Source organism: Phaseolus vulgaris, chromosome 8 (genome assembly GCF_051622355.1).
Source record: "Phaseolus vulgaris cultivar YP4 chromosome 8, ASM5162235v1, whole genome shotgun sequence".
Classification (NCBI taxonomy): domain Eukaryota; kingdom Viridiplantae; phylum Streptophyta; class Magnoliopsida; order Fabales; family Fabaceae; genus Phaseolus; species Phaseolus vulgaris.
In genome coordinates this window covers 55494692-55515934 of record NC_143505.1, presented here as the reverse complement: position 1 = coordinate 55515934, position 21243 = coordinate 55494692, and the positions used below count along the sequence as shown (strand labels likewise).

The 21243-nt window shown below is 34.6% G+C and overlaps 1 protein-coding gene across 2 annotated transcripts; it reads left to right on the top strand.

Annotated features, from left to right (window-relative positions):
- The first annotated feature begins 606 nt into the window (after nucleotides 1-606).
- COP1 (Transducin/WD40 repeat-like superfamily protein) lies at nucleotides 607-20573 on the top strand. 2 transcript variants are annotated; one of them, XM_068628791.1, is made up of 13 exons: nucleotides 607-1146; nucleotides 1684-1761; nucleotides 5417-5572; nucleotides 5738-6094; nucleotides 7329-7486; nucleotides 7869-7934; nucleotides 12706-12784; nucleotides 13450-13605; nucleotides 13748-13846; nucleotides 14141-14245; nucleotides 19342-19521; nucleotides 19964-20074; nucleotides 20154-20573. In XM_068628791.1, the coding sequence occupies exons 1-13, from the start codon at nucleotides 835-837 to the stop codon at nucleotides 20322-20324; spliced, it is 2028 nt and encodes a 675-aa protein (XP_068484892.1). In that variant the 5' UTR covers nucleotides 607-834; the 3' UTR covers nucleotides 20325-20573. The 2 variants fall into 2 exon arrangements, 1 of the variants encoding a protein (XP_068484892.1); XR_016514720.1 differs by lacking the exon at nucleotides 12706-12784.
- The last annotated feature ends 670 nt before the right edge of the window (nucleotides 20574-21243 follow it).

Genomic DNA, 21243 nt, shown 5'->3' with positions numbered 1-21243 from the left:
TTCATATTTTTAAAATAAAAATTGATAGTATTCAATGTTTTATATCGAATTTTGTTTATATTAATTTCTTTATACATTATTTGATTTATTAAAGTATTATTATATTTACTTGTTAGATATTAAACTTTATTTTATTAAAATATTAAAATATAATTTAATTTTATTATTTTTTTTATATTTTTATATTTTTAAAAATATCAATAATTATAAAATAAATAGATATAAAATATTTTTTTTAAAAAAAAATGACTAATCAGCATACCAAGCAGTTGTACAACAAAACAAATTACTATTTTCAACCTCTACAATTTTTAGCGGACCAACCCATTGCCACTTATAATAAGTCAATGACGATGAAACCAAAAGGCACCGAGTTACCATCCTATTTGCGCATGTTACTATAATATACGCACAACCTTTCTACCTTCTACACTCTTAAAATGTTTAATTAAATAATAATATTTTTTACTATATGTTTTGAAATAAAAATATCATATACATGTTTAATACAAAATGGATGTTCTTGTATCATCCACTAATAAATAAATATTAATATTCATAATGTTGTTTTTCTCTTTATATTCGCACTGGAGGTTGGCGTTGAGTGACGTGGTTTGCAGCATCATGGTGGTAGCGTATCGGTCACGTGGAGTTCTCTCACCCTCACATCACTACAGCTGTGGGCCCAACTCCCTTCCTCTCCCTCAAATCTCTGGAGGAAGCCATCACACCCACACGCTCTATCTTTCTCTCTCCAAAATCCCAAAGCCGAGCCAAAACAACCTTCACTAGTTCGCAACCACAACTCCGCGATAAAAAAAAGTAACTAACCTCATGGAAGAGCTCTCCGCGGGGCCTGTCGTCCCCGCCGTCGTCAAACCCGACGCTTCCAGAGCCGCCGCCGCCGACACAGGCGCCTCCGCCGCCGCATCCGGTGAAACGTTCCCGGCCTCCACGTCGGAGCCGGACAAGGACTTTCTCTGTCCGATTTGCATGCAGATCATCAAGGACGCGTTCCTCACCGCCTGCGGCCACAGCTTCTGTTACATGTGCATCATCACTCATCTCCGCAACAAGAACGATTGCCCTTGCTGCGGCCACTACCTCACCAACACCAACTTGTTCCCTAACTTTTTACTCGACAAGGTTCGCTTCCTTCTCATCCTCTTCTCTACACAATATACTTCCGTTTCGTTATGCAATGTTCGTTTTCGCTTGCGAGTTGCTCCTTTAAAATGAAGAATCGTTTAGTTCTTTTTCTGTGAAGTGTGTGGCGAAGAATGCTGGTTCGAGTCTCTAGATCTTTCTGTTTGCACTTGTATTTACTAATTGCTTCTTGCAATGTTGCTTACTCAAACTTAGTAGCTTTTAGCGTGTGATTCGCTCATCATCTCCTTATGGTTCCGTTGCTTTTGCACCGAAACTTGAATTGATTTTCGCTTGTGAATTTTCTCAAACCCTGTGTTTAAGAGAAGAATCGTTAAGTTTTTAGCAGAATGTGTGTTGCGAGTGAAGCTGTTTTGAGTCTCTAGATCTTTCTTTTGGCGCTTGTAATTACTGATTGACACTTGCAATGTTGCTGACTGAAACGTCTTAGTTTTTAGCGTGTGATACGAGCGTGAATTTTATCTTCCAAATGTATTGGAAATGCAGCTTATTGTTGTTTATGTATCATATTTGTAGCTACTGAAGAAGACTTCTGCGCGTCAAATATCAAAATCTGCTTCACCTGTGGAACATTTCCGGCAGGCATTGCAAAAGGTTAGTTGTGCTTTCACTCTTTTTCTTGATTAGAATTTTTCCATTGGTGAACATGTTAATTGTGCAATAGTAAGAGGATTTTGTTGTATTGTAGGCTGTTCATCTTACCTTTTGTGTTCTGTTAAATTATGAATATAAGCCTAGAAGAATGTTTGTAGATGTTTCTATAATTGGACCATCTAATAATAATAGAGCAGATAGAAGGAGATTATATTATAACTGGAGCTAATTTTTTCTTTTTTGGTATAACCGGGAGGTATAATCGCCCTCTTACCGGGTCAGTTTATTTTTGAGGTAAAGTAGTGCCATAGTACCTTCACTCCATGTCCAAGCTGGGGATTGAACTCTAAACCTTGGTTAAGGAACCCAAGTGCCAATCTTTTGTCAGCGAGGCAACCAACCCATATATTTTTTGGATCTGAAAATGTTTCACCTTGGTCCATCATCAACTTTTGATTTGGATCCGTGGGACTATCAATAAGCTTGCAATTCACCAATCTTTTGAATTTCGAGAGCACATTTTCTTCGTGAAATGACAACACTTTCCTCTGATTCAGCCTCTTTGATACCCAAAAATATTTAAAAAAACCAAGATCATAAGTCAGAAAATGGTTGAATAAATGCTCCCTTAGTTGAGAAATCCTAATGGTATCATTTCCTGTAATAACTATATCATCAACATAGACCATTAAATAAACTCACTTCCTTAAAGTATGACAATAGAAAACTGAATGATTTGCCTCACTTCATTTCAATCCAAAAACTTGTATAGTATGACTAAATTTACCAAATCAAGCTCGGGGTTACTGCTTTAGATCATATAATGAATGGGGTACTTTACACACTAGATCAGATTTTCCCCGAGCAACAAATCCAAGAGATTGTTCCATGAAAATTTCTTCTCAAGATCATCATGAAGGAAAACATTTTTAATGTCAAGCTGGTGAAGTGGCCAGTGGCATATAGTAGCCATTGCAAGATAAAGCCTAACAATACTGATTTTGGCCCTGAAAAAGAATTATCACTGTAGTCAGGTCCATAAATTTGTGTTGGTGTGTATGGAAAGGTGGCGGGGCAATGTGAGACTGGTTTGCATTAGAGTTGGAGTCAAAAAAAGCTTGAATCAATCAATAGAGGACCAAAGGTTGGAAGAGGGAGAACCTGATGAGTGGACACAGGAGCTTCCATGGAGGATGAGAAAAAATGCATGTCCCAAACAAGGGTGACATTAGCCGACATATAGTATCTTTTGGTAGTTGAAGAGTAACACTCTTATCATTTTTGAAGACGAGAATATCCCAAAAAAATACATTTAATAGCCTTTGCAGAGAGTTTGTGTAAACCTAGAGAGACATTAACAAAATAAGTACAACCAAATACCTTCGGAGAGACACAAAATAGGGGTTCACTTGGAAAAATAATGCAGTGAGGAATTTGATTTGCAAGAGAGGAAGAAGACATTCTATTTATTAAAAGCCAAACAATGAGAATGACCTTTCCCCAATGATGTATAGGAGCATTTGTATTCAATATTAAAGAGCGTGCAATTTCAATGAGATGTCTGTTTAGGTAATAAAGTCCTCGTGATTCATATCCTTTGCTAGTTAGACGATTCATACTATGTTCCTATATGAAAGGAATCAACACCAAAGGTTATAGAACAATTTGAAGTGTGAGTTAATTGGCTTATAGAGACTAAATTATAAGGATAATGTAGAATGTACAAGATAGACTTTAAATTTAAAGGAGACAGAGGAACCTGACCAATTCATTGAGATGCAACTTTTGGATCCATTAGCTACAATAACAGTGTGGGATTTTTTTGGAGAAGAGATAAATGAGAATGAAAAGCTATTATTAGAAATATGAGCAAAGACACCTGAGTTAGGTACCACCCATGGAACTTGACCTTCCACAGATTGAGAAGTACAGGCTGTAGAAACACTTGGTGCCGAAGAAGATTGACCTTGATGGTTAAACTTTTCAAATTTAACTCTCAAATAATCTTGGTACTCTTCATCAAAAAAGTTGGATTCCCCTTTTCCAATTTAAACATGCTAGCTGCCTTATCTGGAAAACCATGCAAGGAGTAGCAACTCTCTTGGTTATGACCCATTCTTTTGCAGTATTTACTTCGAGGTCGTCCCCTTCGACTACCATGTCCTCCTTCATTGCTACAATCTCCTCCTTTTCCCTGTGGTGCTATCACTGTTGATGTTTAAATAACTTCAACTGAATTTTCATTTGTTAACAAGGTAGGCACCCAAAGAAGTTTAGTGACTGCCGTCCATCGAAGTAATCTGATCAATAGCTAGAATTTGGTCATATGCATGATCAAAATATGAGCTTAGACTGCTAAGAATCAGGACCATGTATAACTTATCAAGATTTTTGTTGATATCCTTCAATGAATTAGCCATGAGAAATCTCGATAATTCTTCTATTGCAGCTCGAGCCTTTGCTACATGTGAGATCATATCATGATGTGAGAGAGGCTACTATTGAGTTGCATCAGAGAGACGTTGAATATCATTAACAAAAATGTCGTGCATCTTTTTCCAAGAAGAACATGTCTTACAGAATATGAGAATTTCTAAGATATCCTGTTTAACTGACTGCCATAAAGCAACACATAACTGGAAGTTCATTATTTACCATTGAGATTTTTCTTCATTCGAAACAACACATACTTCCTTTTCCAAATGGTCATGATATCCTTGACCAAGGAACCATAACTCTATGAACGTGGACTAAGATATATAGTTTTCCCAGTTGAGCTTTTTGTGGTCATAGTAGGCGTAGTAGAAAAAGTGGAGGCCATTCTAGATGCAATGACCCACAAACATATTTGAGGAAAGAGAGAGAGAAGTTGGAGGGGAAGAAACCCTAGATATGAGGGGAGAGAGCTGCATGCAAAGAACTGAGAGAACAGGGGAGAGAGCTGCATGCAAAGAACTGAGAGAACAAGGTAGAAATCTGCCTAGAAGATGGTGACGAGATGGATGACATTGGTTTGGTGTGTTCTGGCTTCGGAAAGATGACTCATAGGACACATATGCTTGGTTAGGATCTGGCCACCATTGAGGTTGGGTCATGCTCTTCGAGGCATACCTAACCTTGACTTTGCCGGACAAAACGACAATATTTGACTACCAGAGACAGTGAACAAAGTTGGTCCAGCGACAGGACTCTTGATACTGACTGAGTATGTATTCTCAGCTGATGTACATGTATATATATAAAAACACGAGTACAAGTACATCTCAAAGATGAAGGTTACAACCTATGTTCCTTAACCTATAGCTAGGTACTCCCAGAAACAGCTTTATGTTGCCTGTACAATACTATACCAGTCATAGTTTTAACAATGCTAACAACGTTTGGTCTGAAGTTGGTTTCTAACATTCTTTATGCTATGCAATTGTTGTATTTTTATTGTGTATGTCACTAGGCTAGATCAAGAAATGAAATATTGGTTTTAACTCATGCCAGTTTATTGCCTAATATATTTTAGGAACAGGTTTTAATTAAGTTGTGGAACTAGTTTATATTGAAGATCTTTCTATGGAGTTATATTTTGCTGTTTCACACAAAACTGTGGATATTGTTGATGCTTTATTTGGTTTGTGATTTTTTTTTTATGTTTTGAATACAGGGTTGTGATGTGACAATTAAAGAGCTAGACACCCTTTTGTCTCTTCTTGCTGATAAGAAAAGAAAAATGGAGCAAGAAGAAGCTGAGAGAAATATGCAAATACTGTTAGACTTCCTGCATTGCTTACGGAAGCAAAAAGTTGATGAGTTGAAGGAGGTGTGCTGGTTGCAATCTCTCTCTACCCTAAATTATTGCTTAGTTGCTAATATTTTCCAGTTTTATTTCTTCGGTTGCAGTAGTTGGCCTTTATTTTACCACAGATTTCTGTTACATTTATCTCTATTTATTGAAACAATTGGTGTTTAAAATTTTCATTTTTAGGTTCAAACTGATCTCCAATTTATAAAGGAGGACATTAATTCTGTAGAGAAACATAGAATGGACTTGTATCGAGCACGGGACAGGTACTCCTTAAAATTGCGAATGCTTGATGATTTGGGTGGAAGAAAATCATGGCATTCATCACTGGACAAGAGCAGCAGTGGCATTATATCCAGTCCTCTAAATCTTCGAGGAGGGTTGTCCTCAGGGAGCCATACTAAGAAAAATGATGGAAAGTCCCAAATTAACTCTCACGGGCTTGGAGTTCAGAGAAGGGATGCCGTAACTGGATCAGATTCACAGCTTATAAATCAATCGGGTCTTGCCCTAGTTAGAAAAAAGAGGGTCCATACACAGGTTTTCTTGGTTTAATATTCCATGCCTAAAATTTTACATTTCTATGTGAATTGATTTCTGATATTTTATTAAAAGCTTTTTTCCTTAGAATAAGTTTGGTTTCATGATGGGTAAAAGCAATTGTAATTTGGGAAAAATATTTAAAAATCTTAACTTGGAATTTAATTTTTTTTTTGTAAATTTGGGGAATCCTTTATTCCAGAAGTAGTTCTGCACTTTTTTATAAACCTATCCCTTTCAAATGTACAAACAATAATGTCGGAATTTTACTTCTTAATCAACAAATGTTGTGCTATGACTCCCTTCATCTTTTTTTTTTTTTATATTTAAGTTATGGTCATTTATGTTGCCACAAGCTTCAGAATTAATATGGCTATAGCACATATTAGGGGAGACTTAGGCTTAGCTGCCAAGCTGTTTGGTTCTACAGAACATAAAAGCACAGCTACAAATTTAGGATGCACGAAGGTTAAAATTAGTCGGTAGAAAATCTTGTTTTTTTTTTCTAATTTTTAAAAGCTGTATGTTAGGTAGATATTGACTAGGGATTGCTTGTGGGCAAAAAGATGGTTTGCAAATATGAATATGGAGCTCCTGTGAACTATGTGTGTGGACAACAAAGGCAAGGAAAAATAAGAAATGATATAAGTTCTGTAAGTAGTGTTTATTGAGGAGTTCAGCAAGGAAACAGATTTATATGATACTTATAATGTTTAAAGAAAAATAAAACTGATGATAATAAGATATAGACCTAGGAATCATGCTTTAAGATTCAACTGTATCATGATTGTGCCACATTGACGCAAGCTAAATGTGTGATGAAATTCTCATTGATCTAAAGACGCTACATTTAAGTAAGTAGCGTGTTTAGTGCATTAAACACATTATCTCTAATTCAATACCCTTGTAGGTTTAGTTTCTGAGACCATAATTAGAATTAACTGGTTAAGACAGGCCCAAATATAAAAATATGATGATAAAATTTCTCCAGATACAAATTTATAGTCAATCCCAATTAGAATGAATGTCTCATCACTTATAGAAACTACTGTATCCCTTTAGAAACTTAGCCAGCTTAGCAGAGTAGTTTCTTTATTATTGTCTTGTAACTTAAGTCATGAATTTTGTTAAGAATTTTAGCATATTCCTTTTTTGTTTTTTTATAACTGAATTTGCAACTGTAAACTTGTTTATTTTTTCCTGAATCCTTTTTGATTCCCTTCCTTTGCTCTAGTTTAATGACCTACAAGAGTGTTACCTACAAAAGCGAAGACATGCAACTGATAAGCCCCATAGCCAACAAGAAAGGGATATGAATCTCATAAGTCGAGAAGGTTATACTGCTGGTCTTGAAGATTTTCAGTCAGTCTTGACAACTTTCACACGTTACAGGTATAGTTATCAGTCGTTTCAAATATCCAATTTTTAGGACTTGAGGGTCAAAGGGTATTTTGCATTGAGAGTGAATGGGAGTCAAATTAGTTAGGAATGGTTAAGACTGCTGTTAGATCATTAGAGGAGGTTCAATTATATGGCCTTGATTTTGTAGCCAGGCACTTCTTTGTGATGAAGAAAGGAGTCATGTAGAAAATTATATTTTGTATTAAGGAAGGTCTCCTTGCTCTTTTCAGTTCCGGTTAATAAATAAATTGTTCTTTCATTTTTACTTTTTCGATGGGGTTCTTAACAAAGATGCTGGAGTTAATGTCAATTACTATTATATTTAGTTAGCCATATACAGTTATCTCTAACCTTTTTGCATCATTTGAAACAGTCGATTGAGAGTCATTGCAGAACTAAGGCATGGGGATATATTTCATTCAGCAAATATAGTGTCAAGGTGAATTTTGAAATTGCTTATCAAACACTTGGTATTCATCGCTTGCCTTTTGGTGTTTTTATTTGTGCTGCCTTAAAAAGGCTAATCAATGTTTTTGTTCAGTTCCAACCTGTCAATTATTGCGTTGAGATTGCCGTAACTCATAAAGCCATGCTATGGGTAAACTATAATTGTATTTTTAATTTAATCAGTAATATTTGGCGTTGTAATATTGTAATAATGTGTGTCATCAGATATACGAGAGCGTTTTGTCAGGATGGGATTCTATTTCTCTTTCTTTTTAATATTTGATTGGATGCAAATGAATTTATCCTATATTTGTAATGGACTGATTATCATCAATAGTTAATCTTATTTATCATCAGTGCCCCATTCACTGATTTAACTTCAATGTTCCATTTAGTAGGGAGGAAAAAAATAGTGAGAGTGGAAAATAAAAGAAAAGAAGAGAAATAGATAAGAGTTGAGTGGAAAGAGAAACTGTTTGACTGGAAAGAAATGAGGAAAAGAGATTATTTTATATATTACCATTAACATTATTTTTACTTCAATAGTTCAGTGGGTGGTAAAAGTTCGGGTGATAAAATGGTGTCAGTGATGAGATTATTGACATATTGGACGAGATAGGAGAAGAAAAAGGTGTGGAAGCAGGTTGAGCAGGTTTAAAGTGTTCAAAATAGGAAACCTGTTTTCATTTAAAATAACACCTCTAGAAATGTAAAGTCGGTTAAAGGGAGATAAGATTTTGTAACACTTGTGAGATGCTGAGTATCCAAGGAAGAGACATTCTTGAGATTGAAAGTCAAATTTGTGTGCATTATATGGTCTAGGAAAAAGGGAAGCAAGTGCATCCAAAAGTCCTGAGAAATGCATAGTCAGGTGCTGTCTTGAAAAGAAGAGTATATGGTGCAACGAGTTAACAATAGTAGAGGGTAAGTGATTTATAAGGTAAACTACTGTAAGAAAGGCATGGTCTCAGTATGTCGAGGGGAGAGAGGCTAGGCTGGAAAGAGTAAGACCATTTCCGCAATATGGCGACACTTTCTTTTAACCATAGCATTATGATGAAGAGTACGAGGATATATTATTCTATGATTAATTCCAATAGAAGTGAGATAATCATGAAAATGGTGTAATTCACCATCCCTACCCATTTGCACAACTTTAACTTTAGTATTAAACTAAAGTTTAACCATGGATTGAAACTATTGAAAACAGACAAGGCATCTGACTTGCGTTTTAAAAGAAAAATCCAAGTAAATCTTTAGTAAGTATTACGAAGTGGACTTTAAGCCTAACTCAACCCCATAAAACCGGCTCATGGGGTGAGGTTTGCACCCACTTATACACAAATGAAATTATAATAAGAAAAATCATCAGTGGATGAGATGTAAAAGGGAATTATAAGAGATGAGAGAATGATGCGAAGACCTATATATAAAAACTAGAGAATAGCCTTTGAGAAGAGTTAGTTGTAACTGACTACACCATTTAATAAACAGAACAACAAATTAATAGGTACACTTAACAGAAAAATACAAAGAGAAATATCTCGAACAACTAATAGAAAAATGAATTATCTCTAACAAATAGCAATGGTAACTCAAGGTGTATGTAAAAAAGATCCACCTTGGCTTGAATTCTTTAAACTATTGTAATGCCAACTAAGTCTAAACAATATTTAAACTTTACTCATGGAAGAACTTTTGTCATTATGTCTGTTGGATTATCAAAAGTAGCAATCTTTTCTACCAATACATCACGAATAAAATATGTTTTGTCATTTATATGTTTCATCCTCTCATGATAGATTTAGTTCTTGGTCAAGTGAATTGTGCTCTAACTATCGCAAACATTGCAATATAAATCACCAATAAGATGTTTGAGCCATAAAGCTTCTTTCATCTTTTTTGTAGCTGCCATATAGTTTGCCTCAGTACTAGGCAATAGTGGATTGTAAATGTGTTTGCTAACTGATAACACTACCTCCAAGCAAGGTTGTCAAACTCCCGAGTCTACGTAGACTCGTGGGAGCTTCGTAGACTCGACTCGTAGGTTCGACTCGTAGACTCGTAAGAGTCTACTTTCAACTTGTAACCCGCGACCACCGCAACTTGCGACCACCTGCAACCTGCGACTTGCGACCACCTGCAACTTGCAACCACCGCACGAACCACCTGCAACCCGCACGCTCCGCTCGATCGACCGTCGCACTCCACAGAAGAAGACGCAAATGCTAACGAAAATGAAATGCGAAACCCTAAGGTCAGTTGGTTTCATTTAATTTCCCCATTTAGAACGACATCGTTTTGGGGTGAAAAAAAACCTAGTTGGACTCGCCAACTCGGACTAGAGTTGCGAGTCCACTCCGATTTCACCGAGTCTGTGCCGAGTCTACCGAGTTTACCCAAAAAAACGAGTCTACTACCGAGGTAACTCGGTAAGGCCAAGTGGACACGTAAACTCGGACGAGGCAACGAGTTGACTCGCGAGTTTGATAACCATGCCTCCAAGTGTGAAACTACGACTAGTCATGGACCTTCTACGATCAAGATCGTTTGTGTCACTACTAGGTTTGTTGACAATGTGCATAGTTTTAGTTACAAAATCTAATGATATGAGTAATTGCTTTGTTTGTTCCTCTTCTAAACACTAGACCTATTTCAACTGAACCCTTCAAGTATGTGAGAATCCACTTCACAACTTGCTAATGAGCCTTCTTTGAACTAGCTATATAACGACTAACAATACTCATTGCATGTGCAATATTTGGTCTATTACAAACCATGACATGCATCAAACTTCCAATTTCACAAGTATAGGGCATCCAAGACATAAAATCTTCCTCCACTTTGTTTGTGGTGACATGTTTTTCATAACTTCAAATGTGCAGCAAAAGAGTGTACTAATCACTTTTAAGATAAATACAATCTTTAAGCTTTATGATCTCCTACAATCTCCATACCATGGATTCTTTTTGGCAGACCCAAATCCTTCATCTCAAATTCACCACTTAATTTTTGGCTTCATTTATTGATCTCAACTGGGTACTTACATGTGATCAGCATATCATCAACATAAAGAAGCAAGCAAGTATGTTAGGAAATTTCTTATAATAAATGCAACTTTCATACTCACTTCTTGTATGCCAGCCCAATATCAATCATAAATGAACCAAATCACTTATGCATTGCCTATGCATTTGATTCAACTAATATAAAACTTCTTCAACAAACACACATGGTCTTATTTTGTTTGTTGCATGTAAATCCTTTTCACCGCATCACCATAGAGAAAGACAATCTTCATATCTAGTTTAAGTTAAAGTTATGCTATCAGAAAGTAAGCACTCTAAACCAATACCTTTCTTTGTGTAAAGCCAAAATATAAGTCTTGCTTTGAACCTTATTCCATCTTTTTTCTCAAGTATACACTTGCAATCCATAATCTTTTGAGCAACGGGTTTCTCAACAAGTTACCAATTTTGATTCTTGTGAGAAGTTCAAGCTCTTTCATGGCACCAATCCATTGTGATGCTTCATAACAGTTAATTGTCTCATGGAATAAATTAGGCTCCTTTTCATGAAAGCTTTCAGCCATTTTGAGTGCAAAAGTAACAAGTTTACTCAGTTGGCATTACAATAGTTTAAACAAGCCAAGGTGGAGATTTGTTATGTAAGGCTCGAATTACCATTATTAGCTAATGAATAAAAGGCACTTCTCATGAATGTTTACAAACAAGGGTAGTCTGATACCAATAATTCCTTAGCATGTATAGTAATATAAATATGTGCATTTGATTGTACGAATTCAATAGAAAAAGAGAGAAGGCCTAAGGATTCTAATCCTTTAAAGTATACTTGTTAGAGATTATTTCATATAGAATTCTTCTGTGGTTGTATTATTTTCTTGCAATAGAGATTCTTTTCTTTGTCAGCTATGTTTTGTATAGTTAAATTTCTACTTCAATGATAATCTGTCACAAAAGTAGGTTTATTGAACATGTTAGAAATACTGTAGGAGGCTATTCGGAGTTTGAGCTTCCAGTATTTTTTTCTTCCGATATCTCTCTTCTATCTTAATTTGACGACAGCCTTGTTTCTGTGTAGGTGCACCTCTTTGTAATTAGGATAGTTTCTTGCTCTTAATTTCCTTATCTAACCAACAAGAAGCCATGCCACCTAAGTTTTCGACCTTTACCCTGCAACATCCTTTGATAATCAGTACACCAATATCCCTCCTACAACTTGCTAATTTACTGGAAATTATTCCTTTAATGAACCATGGTGTCTGCCTGTCTGGATACGAGTGTTACTGGAACAGTTAAAGCAATGGCTTTTAATAAATTTTTATTCTCATTATTGTTATGTTCTTAGATTGGACTTTTCAGATGTAGTTATCATAGGCATTTGTTCAAGACTTTTGACGATAAGTAAGGCCCTTGTTATCATATTGATTATCAAATTTTAGGTCTTGAACTGCTGGGTACCATGCATGACAGTGTTACAAGTGGGTCATGCTGGTACTAAACTTGCTCTTCATACCTGTTCTCATTTTATGCTGGAGATAGTTCATGTCGAGATAATAATACCAGGCAATGTAACAGACAAGTAGGGCTTTATATTGTTATTTTAGATGTATGAAGTTAGACAGAATAAACTGTATCAATGAATAAAGTGGTCATATTACATTTTCTCATATATTTGAGTACTCCAATTGTCTTATTAATACTATATTTTCTGAATGCATGGATTTAACATGTATGTTGCAGCATAGAGTTTGACCGTGATGATGATTTGTTTGCTACTGCTGGAGTTTCTAGGCGCATTAAAGTTTTTGATTTTTCTGCTGTAAGATGGATGCCCTTTTTACTTGAATTTTAATATAGTTTTTTATTTATTCTCTTTTGATTTTTAATGTTAACACTTTTGTAAAATGTGTTTTTATAGATTTTGTTAATTAATGTTTCATCTATTCTTAGATGGTAGTGGGGGTCCCTTCACTGTTTACTTGGAGTAAAACATATTCCTCTTATGAATTATGATTATGAAAGTTTCACTGATATTATTACATTAATACCAATTTGACCAATTTGTCTTTTATTCATCTACAAAACCTGGAAAAGCTTTATTCTCCTCTTGATATTTCACAGAACATATTAGTAACCCTTCATGGGACCTATGAAGTTTATTATAAAATTGGAAAGAATTAAAGAATTTCACATACTATATTTAAAGTAGAAGCATCTCCTTAGATATTTGGAATTGTTTGATTTACTTTTTGGTTAAATATGTGTTGTATTATAACTAAGTGCACCTATGCAACCAAAGTGAGAAACTTTCTGCATTATGTATAATATGATGCTTGAGGGGTTGTGTATTTAAACAAAGCATAAGGCACGCTTTCTGGAGGATTTTTAAACTTGGTGTAAGGGTTCACCCTTGAAATATTTCTTAAGCAAATGGTAATAGATTATGAATGCAAAATAACCATTCCCTATGATATTGCTTTCTAGGTTGTGAATGAACCCACAGATGCTCATTGTCCAGTTGTGGAGATGTCTACACGTTCAAAACTTAGTTGCTTGAGTTGGAATAAATATGCTAAGAACCAAATAGCTAGCAGTGATTATGAAGGAATTGTGACTGTTTGGGATGTAACCACTCGGAAGGTAATTGTTGAATTCAAATGTCAGTTTGTTCTTGTATCAGCTGTTTTGTTGTGTTAATTCGTTAATGTTGTTTTGATTGTCATATGCTCGTTTAAATGTTGTACAGATTATTTACTCATGGCTATTATTTTTCCTGTTGCAGAGTTTAATGGAATATGAAGAGCATGAAAAGCGAGCATGGAGTGTTGATTTTTCAAGAACAGATCCCTCTATGCTTGTATCTGGTAGCGATGACTGCAAGGTATTCTGAACATTGATTTGGTAGTTTTGATGGTTATTTCCCTGGATTGCTTCTGTAATGTCAAATATTTTTGTAATAGACATACTTAAAATATGTTCGTGACATATTAATGTATTAGATAAACTTCTCCTTTTACAGATTCTAAAAGTTTGCTCACTTTTTTACACTTTGCTTACTCAAATTCAAATTGTATTGGCATGGTATCTGTTGTATGATTGAAAGTGATTCAATAGTAAATAGAGACAGAAATCAGATACCATGGTATCTGTTTTAATGTGTCTTTTCTTCAAGCAGGTCAAAGTTTGGTGCACAAATCAAGAAGCTAGTGTTCTAAATATAGACATGAAAGCAAACATATGTTGTGTCAAGTACAATCCTGGATCTGGCAATTATATTGCAGTATGTACCTTTCATTCAGTTAAAAACATAAAAGAAAGTATCTGGATTTAGTTCATTTTAGATTTGATCCTATCCATACTATCTTGTATCTATTATTCTGCTGTGAACTTGTGATGTTTGGCATTTCAAAGCAATACTCCTTGTACTTTATTATAATTAATGATATTTCTGTCATAATTGCTTAACTTAGTTAAATAGGTTAACTTATGTATTGTATTACATATTTGACCTATATGTAGGTTGATCATTACTTTTTTGTATATCTTTAATGGAAGGGTTCCTATAAATGAATGAATTAGCTAAGAGATGAAACAGTCTCTCTTAACCATTTTTCCATATTTCTCTCTCAAATTGGTATTAGAGCTGGATTATCCCTGTTTTTTCTATCATTGTACCATGACTCCATCATTGTCTGCCACCAGGTAGTGCCATCATTTCTTTTTGACAAATATCTTTTTTGTGCTCATCTTGTTGAGTGTCACAAAACCCTATATCCACTACCTTCTGCCGCTAGCCACCAAAGTTTTCTCCGACAAGCACCAGATCTAGAGCTCCTCTTTGAACAATGGAGAACCCGGGCAATCTAGGAGGCAGATTCCTCCCGTCATCTAGCTTCTTTGTGTGGCTAACCTAGGCACATGCTGTCCATTTGTTGCCTTGCACTCACTGGAATGATGTCGCCCCACCAGTAGTGCTACATTGAACTCTTTAATTCCCTATACCAACCTATTTTTCTTCCTTTGGAGTTCAGGCTCTCTTGGATACCATAAGGGTTTCCCTTTTTGCCCTTACATTCCTTGTTTCTGATCTGAAATGGCCTTTGGAATTGCCCACTCCTATTTTGGGTCACCAACCATTACTTTAGAAAAGTTTAATGATAAAAATTACCTATCTTGGTTTGCATCTGTTGAACTTAGGTTTCTTAGCCGATGTTACCATCATTTGGAAGAAGATGATAGTAAAATATCATTATAAAAAGTGGAATAGTAAAAGAAAACTGATTTTCAGCTTTGTGCTTTGTTGTGGCAATCTGTAGAATCCAATATATTGGGAAATCTTAGCATTCAAAAGTTGTAACTCCTTTTGGAAGAAGGCTAAACATATTTTTGCAAATGATATTCAACTTCTTTATGACTCAAACTATCATCTCAAACAAATAGATGATGGCATGACTTCTTCTATTGTTGAACCTAGTTATCTGCTAAGGAATTGAAGATTTTTTAGAAGTTGATTCTTTGAAAGAGATCAAGAAGTTGGATAAGTTCTATATGGTTATGATCCTTCGTTCCATGCACTCAAGTTTTGATCATGTTTAGGATCAAATCCTGATTGATCAAGAAATTTCATAAGTGGAAAGCCTAAAACAATGTTATCAAATGTGTTTTTCCAAGATACTTTCGTCTCCATAGAAACTAAAAGGTTCATGTCTACCAATGTCACATTGTTTGAAGAGACTTCTTTCTTTCCTTCTTCACTCCAAGATGCTAGTTTTGTGCAATGAGACTTACTTGTCCCGTTCATTGATTCATTGAATTTCCCCCCTTATGCCAGACGAAATCAAATCACTTTTTAATGTTCCCCTCCTTCAATTCTACGTGAACCATCATCACCTCCTTGATCAGTTATCAACGCATAATACATGAGATTGGTCCAATGTTTCTTGGTGAATCCTCTTCTTCAAGTCCTTCACCACTCTCTACCCATACCACAAATCTAGATAATGAATATCTTGATTGACTCAACTCTTTGAAAAGGTACTCAATATACCTAAAATCCTTATTCTATTTATAATTTTATAAGCTATCATCAACTATCTCCTTCATCTAATTTGGAAAGAATTGGTTATATTTTTCATATGATCTCATCTCCTGTTATGAATAGACTAATTATCTTTCTATGTCTTCTATTATTATCCCCAAAATGTACACACCATTTGATCAACGTGGATGGTGACAAGCTATGATTGTAGACATGGGAGCTTGTTCTTTTTCCACTTGGAAAGAAGATAGTTAGATGGAAGAGGGTTTATTCTATTAAAGTTGGCCCAAGTGATCAAATGGACCCCTTTAAAGCCAGATTGGATGCCAAAGGATACACATATATGGTCAAACTCTTCTTTGTGGTCACTATTTTCCATTGGCCTCTTCATAACTGAATATAAAAAATGTTTTTTTTCATGGAGATCTAGAGGAGGAAATCTACGCGGAGCAATTTCTTGGGTTTGTTGCTTAGGAGGAGTGCGGGTTAGTTTGTAAATTGTGGTGATCTCTCCATGGGAGCTTGTTCTTTTTCCACTTGGAAAGAAGATAGTTAGATGGAAGAGGGTTTATTCTATTAAAGTTGGTCCAAATGGACCCCCTTAAAGCCAGATTGGACGCCAAAGGATACACATATATATGGTCAAACTCTTCTTTGTGGTCACTATTTTCCATTGGCCTCTTCATCAATTGAATATCAAAAATGTTTTTTTTTTCATGGAGATCTATAGGAGGAAATCTACGCGGAGCAATTTCTTGGGTTTGTTGCTTAGGAGGAGTGCGGGTTAGTTTGCAATTTGTGGTGATCTCTCCATGGTCTTCATTAATTTCCACATGCTTGGTTTGGAAAATTCATTCACATTGTACAATATTTTGGTGAAACATAGTGAAACTAATCATTCAATGTTTTATATCATACTTCTTGATGAGTGTCTATATGTGTGTTTTAAGTTAGGATCTATCAAACATGACTTCACTCAACTATGAACCATTGAAACTCAAATACATTATGCTAACATGACATTTAATCAGTTAAAATTGAATTATAACTTGTTTGAATCGGTTAAAGTGTAGAAGCAAGTGAATCCATGCATTAGAAATCAAGAACAACCAATTCATTATAAAGAAATGATTAATAATCCTTGAAATGAGATTGGATTGGTTTAACCATGGACATATGATGTAAGAACAAGTAAAACAAAACAAGAGTCAACAAACTACAAAAGATGAAAGAGAATAGGAATGAAGAAACACAACAATTTCTAAGAGAAAGATAAGTTCACAAGGAAAATCACCACTTAAATTTGGAAAACTCAATATAAGATTCGTGAAATGCGGAACATACCTAAAAAAGAACTCACAATGCTTGAGATAATTTTTAGCAACTTTCTAATTCAAAGTATGGGTTATCTTACAAATGGATGGATACATGCTTATATAGGCTAACTAGAGAATAGGAAGAGTTTAGGACCTGTTTGGTTGGTGCACACACCTTTCCAAACTGGGCCCTTGCATGAAATATGAAGATTCTAGGACTCGTTTGGTTGTTGCACATACTTTGTCAACCAAGGCCATTGTTTTTGAAAGCTAACCTTGTGTCGAAACTAAGTGCCTGAAATTCTACTTGAAAGAAAGAAAACATATTTTGTACATTTTTATTTACAAGAAAACTAGAGGAAATATAAGAGAAATATTTTGATATTTTCTTCTGATATCTTTTGCATTCCTTTTGTGAATCTCCCTCGTCTTAATATGGAATTTTGAGTTTAACTTCTTCATTTCTCCTTTCTTGAGCTCTTGTTGTAACTCCATCTTCTTGTAACATAGATCTTCCAATTTGGGATCATATCACTTCTCATGAGAAATGTGTGTCAAATAATGATGCCACAAATTTCTCAGCTAAAGAAATATTTATGCAATCATTTTAGATCAAAGATATTGGAGGTCTTAAATACTTTATGGGCATTGAAGTGGCTCAATCAAAAGAAAGTATCCTAATTTCTAAAAAAAAACCTTCAATACCCTAAAATAAATAGGTATGATTGACTGCAAACCTATGGATCCTAATCAGAAATTAATGACAAAACTAAGAGAGCTCTTCTTATCGCCAAAAAGATACAAAAGACTTGTTGAGAAATTTATTTATCTCACTATTATTAGACTTGACTTGTTGGAGTGGCTAGTCACTTTGCACAGGCTCCTTGTCTTGACTACTGAAGTGTTGTGATTCACATCCTCATATACATAAAAGGACTCTAAGACAAGGAATGATATATAAAGATAAGGAAAATACTATTGTGAGCTTGATTGAACAAGATCTCTAATCCACTATTGGATATTGCATTTTTATTGGAGGCAACATTGTTTCTAGGAAAAGTAAGAAACAAAATATGGTTGCTTGATCTAATGCTGAAGTTGAGTACAGGAGGATGACATCACTCACTTGTGAACTTGTGTGGATAAAACAATTCCTTCAAGAACTGTAATCTAATGAAATTTGACAAATGAGCATGTACTATTATAAGCAAATAACTATTCACATTGCATCTAGTCCTATAATTCATAAGAGAACTAAACACAGATTGATTGGTATTTTATTCGAGACAAGTTGTTGTCCAATAAAATTTGCACGAAATTTGTTAGTCCAATGATCAACTTGCAGATACTTTGACTAAGTTCGTGGGAGAACCTCAAATTTAATTTATAGGTTTGAAGCTTATGTACAATCAACTTGCTCCCAGCTTGAGGGGAATGTTAAAATTGTTTTAGTTGAATAAGTTAAATTATGTAGTGTACATATCTGATTTTTGTGTAGTTTGATCATTACTTTTCTAAATAGCTTTGATATATTTGTGTAGATTGATAATTACTTTTTCTAAATATCTTTGATGTATGGTTTCTGTAAAGATTGATCATTATTTTTCTGTATGTCTTTGATCTCTCTCTCTTGCGTTTTTCTCCCCACAATTCTCTCAAAATATTTCCTCTTTAAACAATTCCTTTGTAGTAGTTTGTGCTGATTCTACATAATAGATAATTTGAATTGTGATATCTTTTGTTTGTCTGCCCATAATGTATTCGGCTTGTAGAAACATTAGACTAAGGGCTGCTTGTATAAGTACTGGTTTTAAATATCATATTAATAATTAATAATAAATATGTATCAACATCAGAGTTATAAGTTTTTAAATATGAGTGTAATTGCCCGCAGGTATCAGATTTCAATGATTCACTTGAACTTGCGCCCTTTTTTGCAATATGTTAATGATTAATTATCTTTACTTATTTGTTTTAATTTTGATATATCTAATACAGGATATTCTTTATATATTTTTGCAGGTTGGATCAGCAGATCATCACATCCATTATTATGATCTGAGAAATATTAGTCGTCCAGTCCATGTTTTCAGTGGGCACAGGAAGGCTGTTTCATATGTGAAATTCTTGTCTAATTATGAACTTGCTTCTGCGTCGACAGATAGTACACTACGATTATGGGATGTGAAGGAAAACTTACCTGTGAGTAATTTGAACAAAATGGTTTGATTGATTCTTACCAAATTTATGCTTCATTTTAAATTAAATTTATGGATCATGTTGACTTTTGTTACTTAATTTAACTACAGTCATCAATCTGTCTCTAGAAGTTATGTCATACCAAAAATTTCAGCTGAAAAAAAGTATTGTCAATTCTCTAGTTTTTCATTGCACCAATATCATATTTATTTATGGTTCACTTTTATGTACTGTTGGAAGATTTCACATCGATTAAAAATTATAACATTTCACAGTAAATAAGTGATTGCAAACTTCATCTTATAAGTCTTTTGTATAAAGTTGAGTTAGGCTTAAAGTCACTTCTTAATATCTTCATAATATGAACCAATATCATTGCACTAATATAATACTCATTGAGTAAATTTATATATATTTTTTTTCATTTTCACTCAAACATGTGCAGGTTCGTACTTTTAAAGGCCACGCAAATGAGAAAAACTTTGTTGGTCTTACCGTTAGCAGTGAATACATTGCATGTGGGAGTGAAACGAACGAAGTTTTTGTCTACCACAAGGTTTGTGGTGTTAAATTGTGTCTTTTTTATTGTACATTTACCTTTCACACGTAACTGAGGATTCAATGGGGCTTTGCAGGAAATCTCAAAACCTTTGACATGGCATAGATTTGGGTCCCCTGATATGGATGACACTGAAGATGAGGCTGGATCATATTTCATCAGCGCGGTATGTTGGAAGAGTGATCGGCCCACTATTCTAACTGCCAACAGTCAAGGCACCATTAAAGTGCTGGTGCTTGCAGCTTGATCATGAGCAAAATGAATAGAATGTGGAATTGGTATTATTTTTTCCCATGCTATGATTGTATCATTTGTTAATTGTACATAATATTCAAATGTATATGGCACACTATAAGATCTTGATGAATGTTGTGGACTTAACCTGTATTGATAAACCAATTGAGGGACCGAACTTTAATGTTTACCAATTGAGGACCTCAAATGTATTAAAATTTTGTATTAATAAATTCCCAGAAGACAAAAATATTAAATCTAACCTGTGATAGTAAATATTATAGCAGAGCGCATTGTGTACATAATTTAAATTTTCAAATTCATAATAGTTATTATTAGAGTAATATGTCTTCAATTTTTAAATTCATAATAACTATTATTACTTATTAATATTGTGCTAAAGTTGAGGTCCTCAATTGAGTGAACTTTAACAAATAAATTTTTACCTTAAAGTCGTCCTTAATTGGTTGTCACATGAGGTCCTTGAAGAATAACACTTATTGAAGTTAAATTGTCATTTCCCAGGAAGCACATGGCGAATGTTAAATGTCTTATTTTATTGTTTCAACTTTTGGCTGTCACTTCAAACCTTTGTGTATCTGGTTGAGAATAGATATGTGATTGGATTTTATATCGTTTTAAGATTGAAAATGTTTTCTTTTAGTAAATTTTTTATCATTGGTTGTTCTGGGAAAAGAATTACACATAGTGTTACTGCAATGCTGCTAGATTGTCATCATATTATTGCTAATTTGAGAGGAGATAAGGACCAGTTGTTCATAGAATGATGCATATTTTATATTTCATAGTTTTCATCATCTGATTATAGGCATGCCAAAAGCACTTTTCCAAATATAAAATTGTATTGAGGACAAGTATGGGCATGCATTTATCTCTGCATATTTACTTGTGATCATAAGTGATGACTAAAA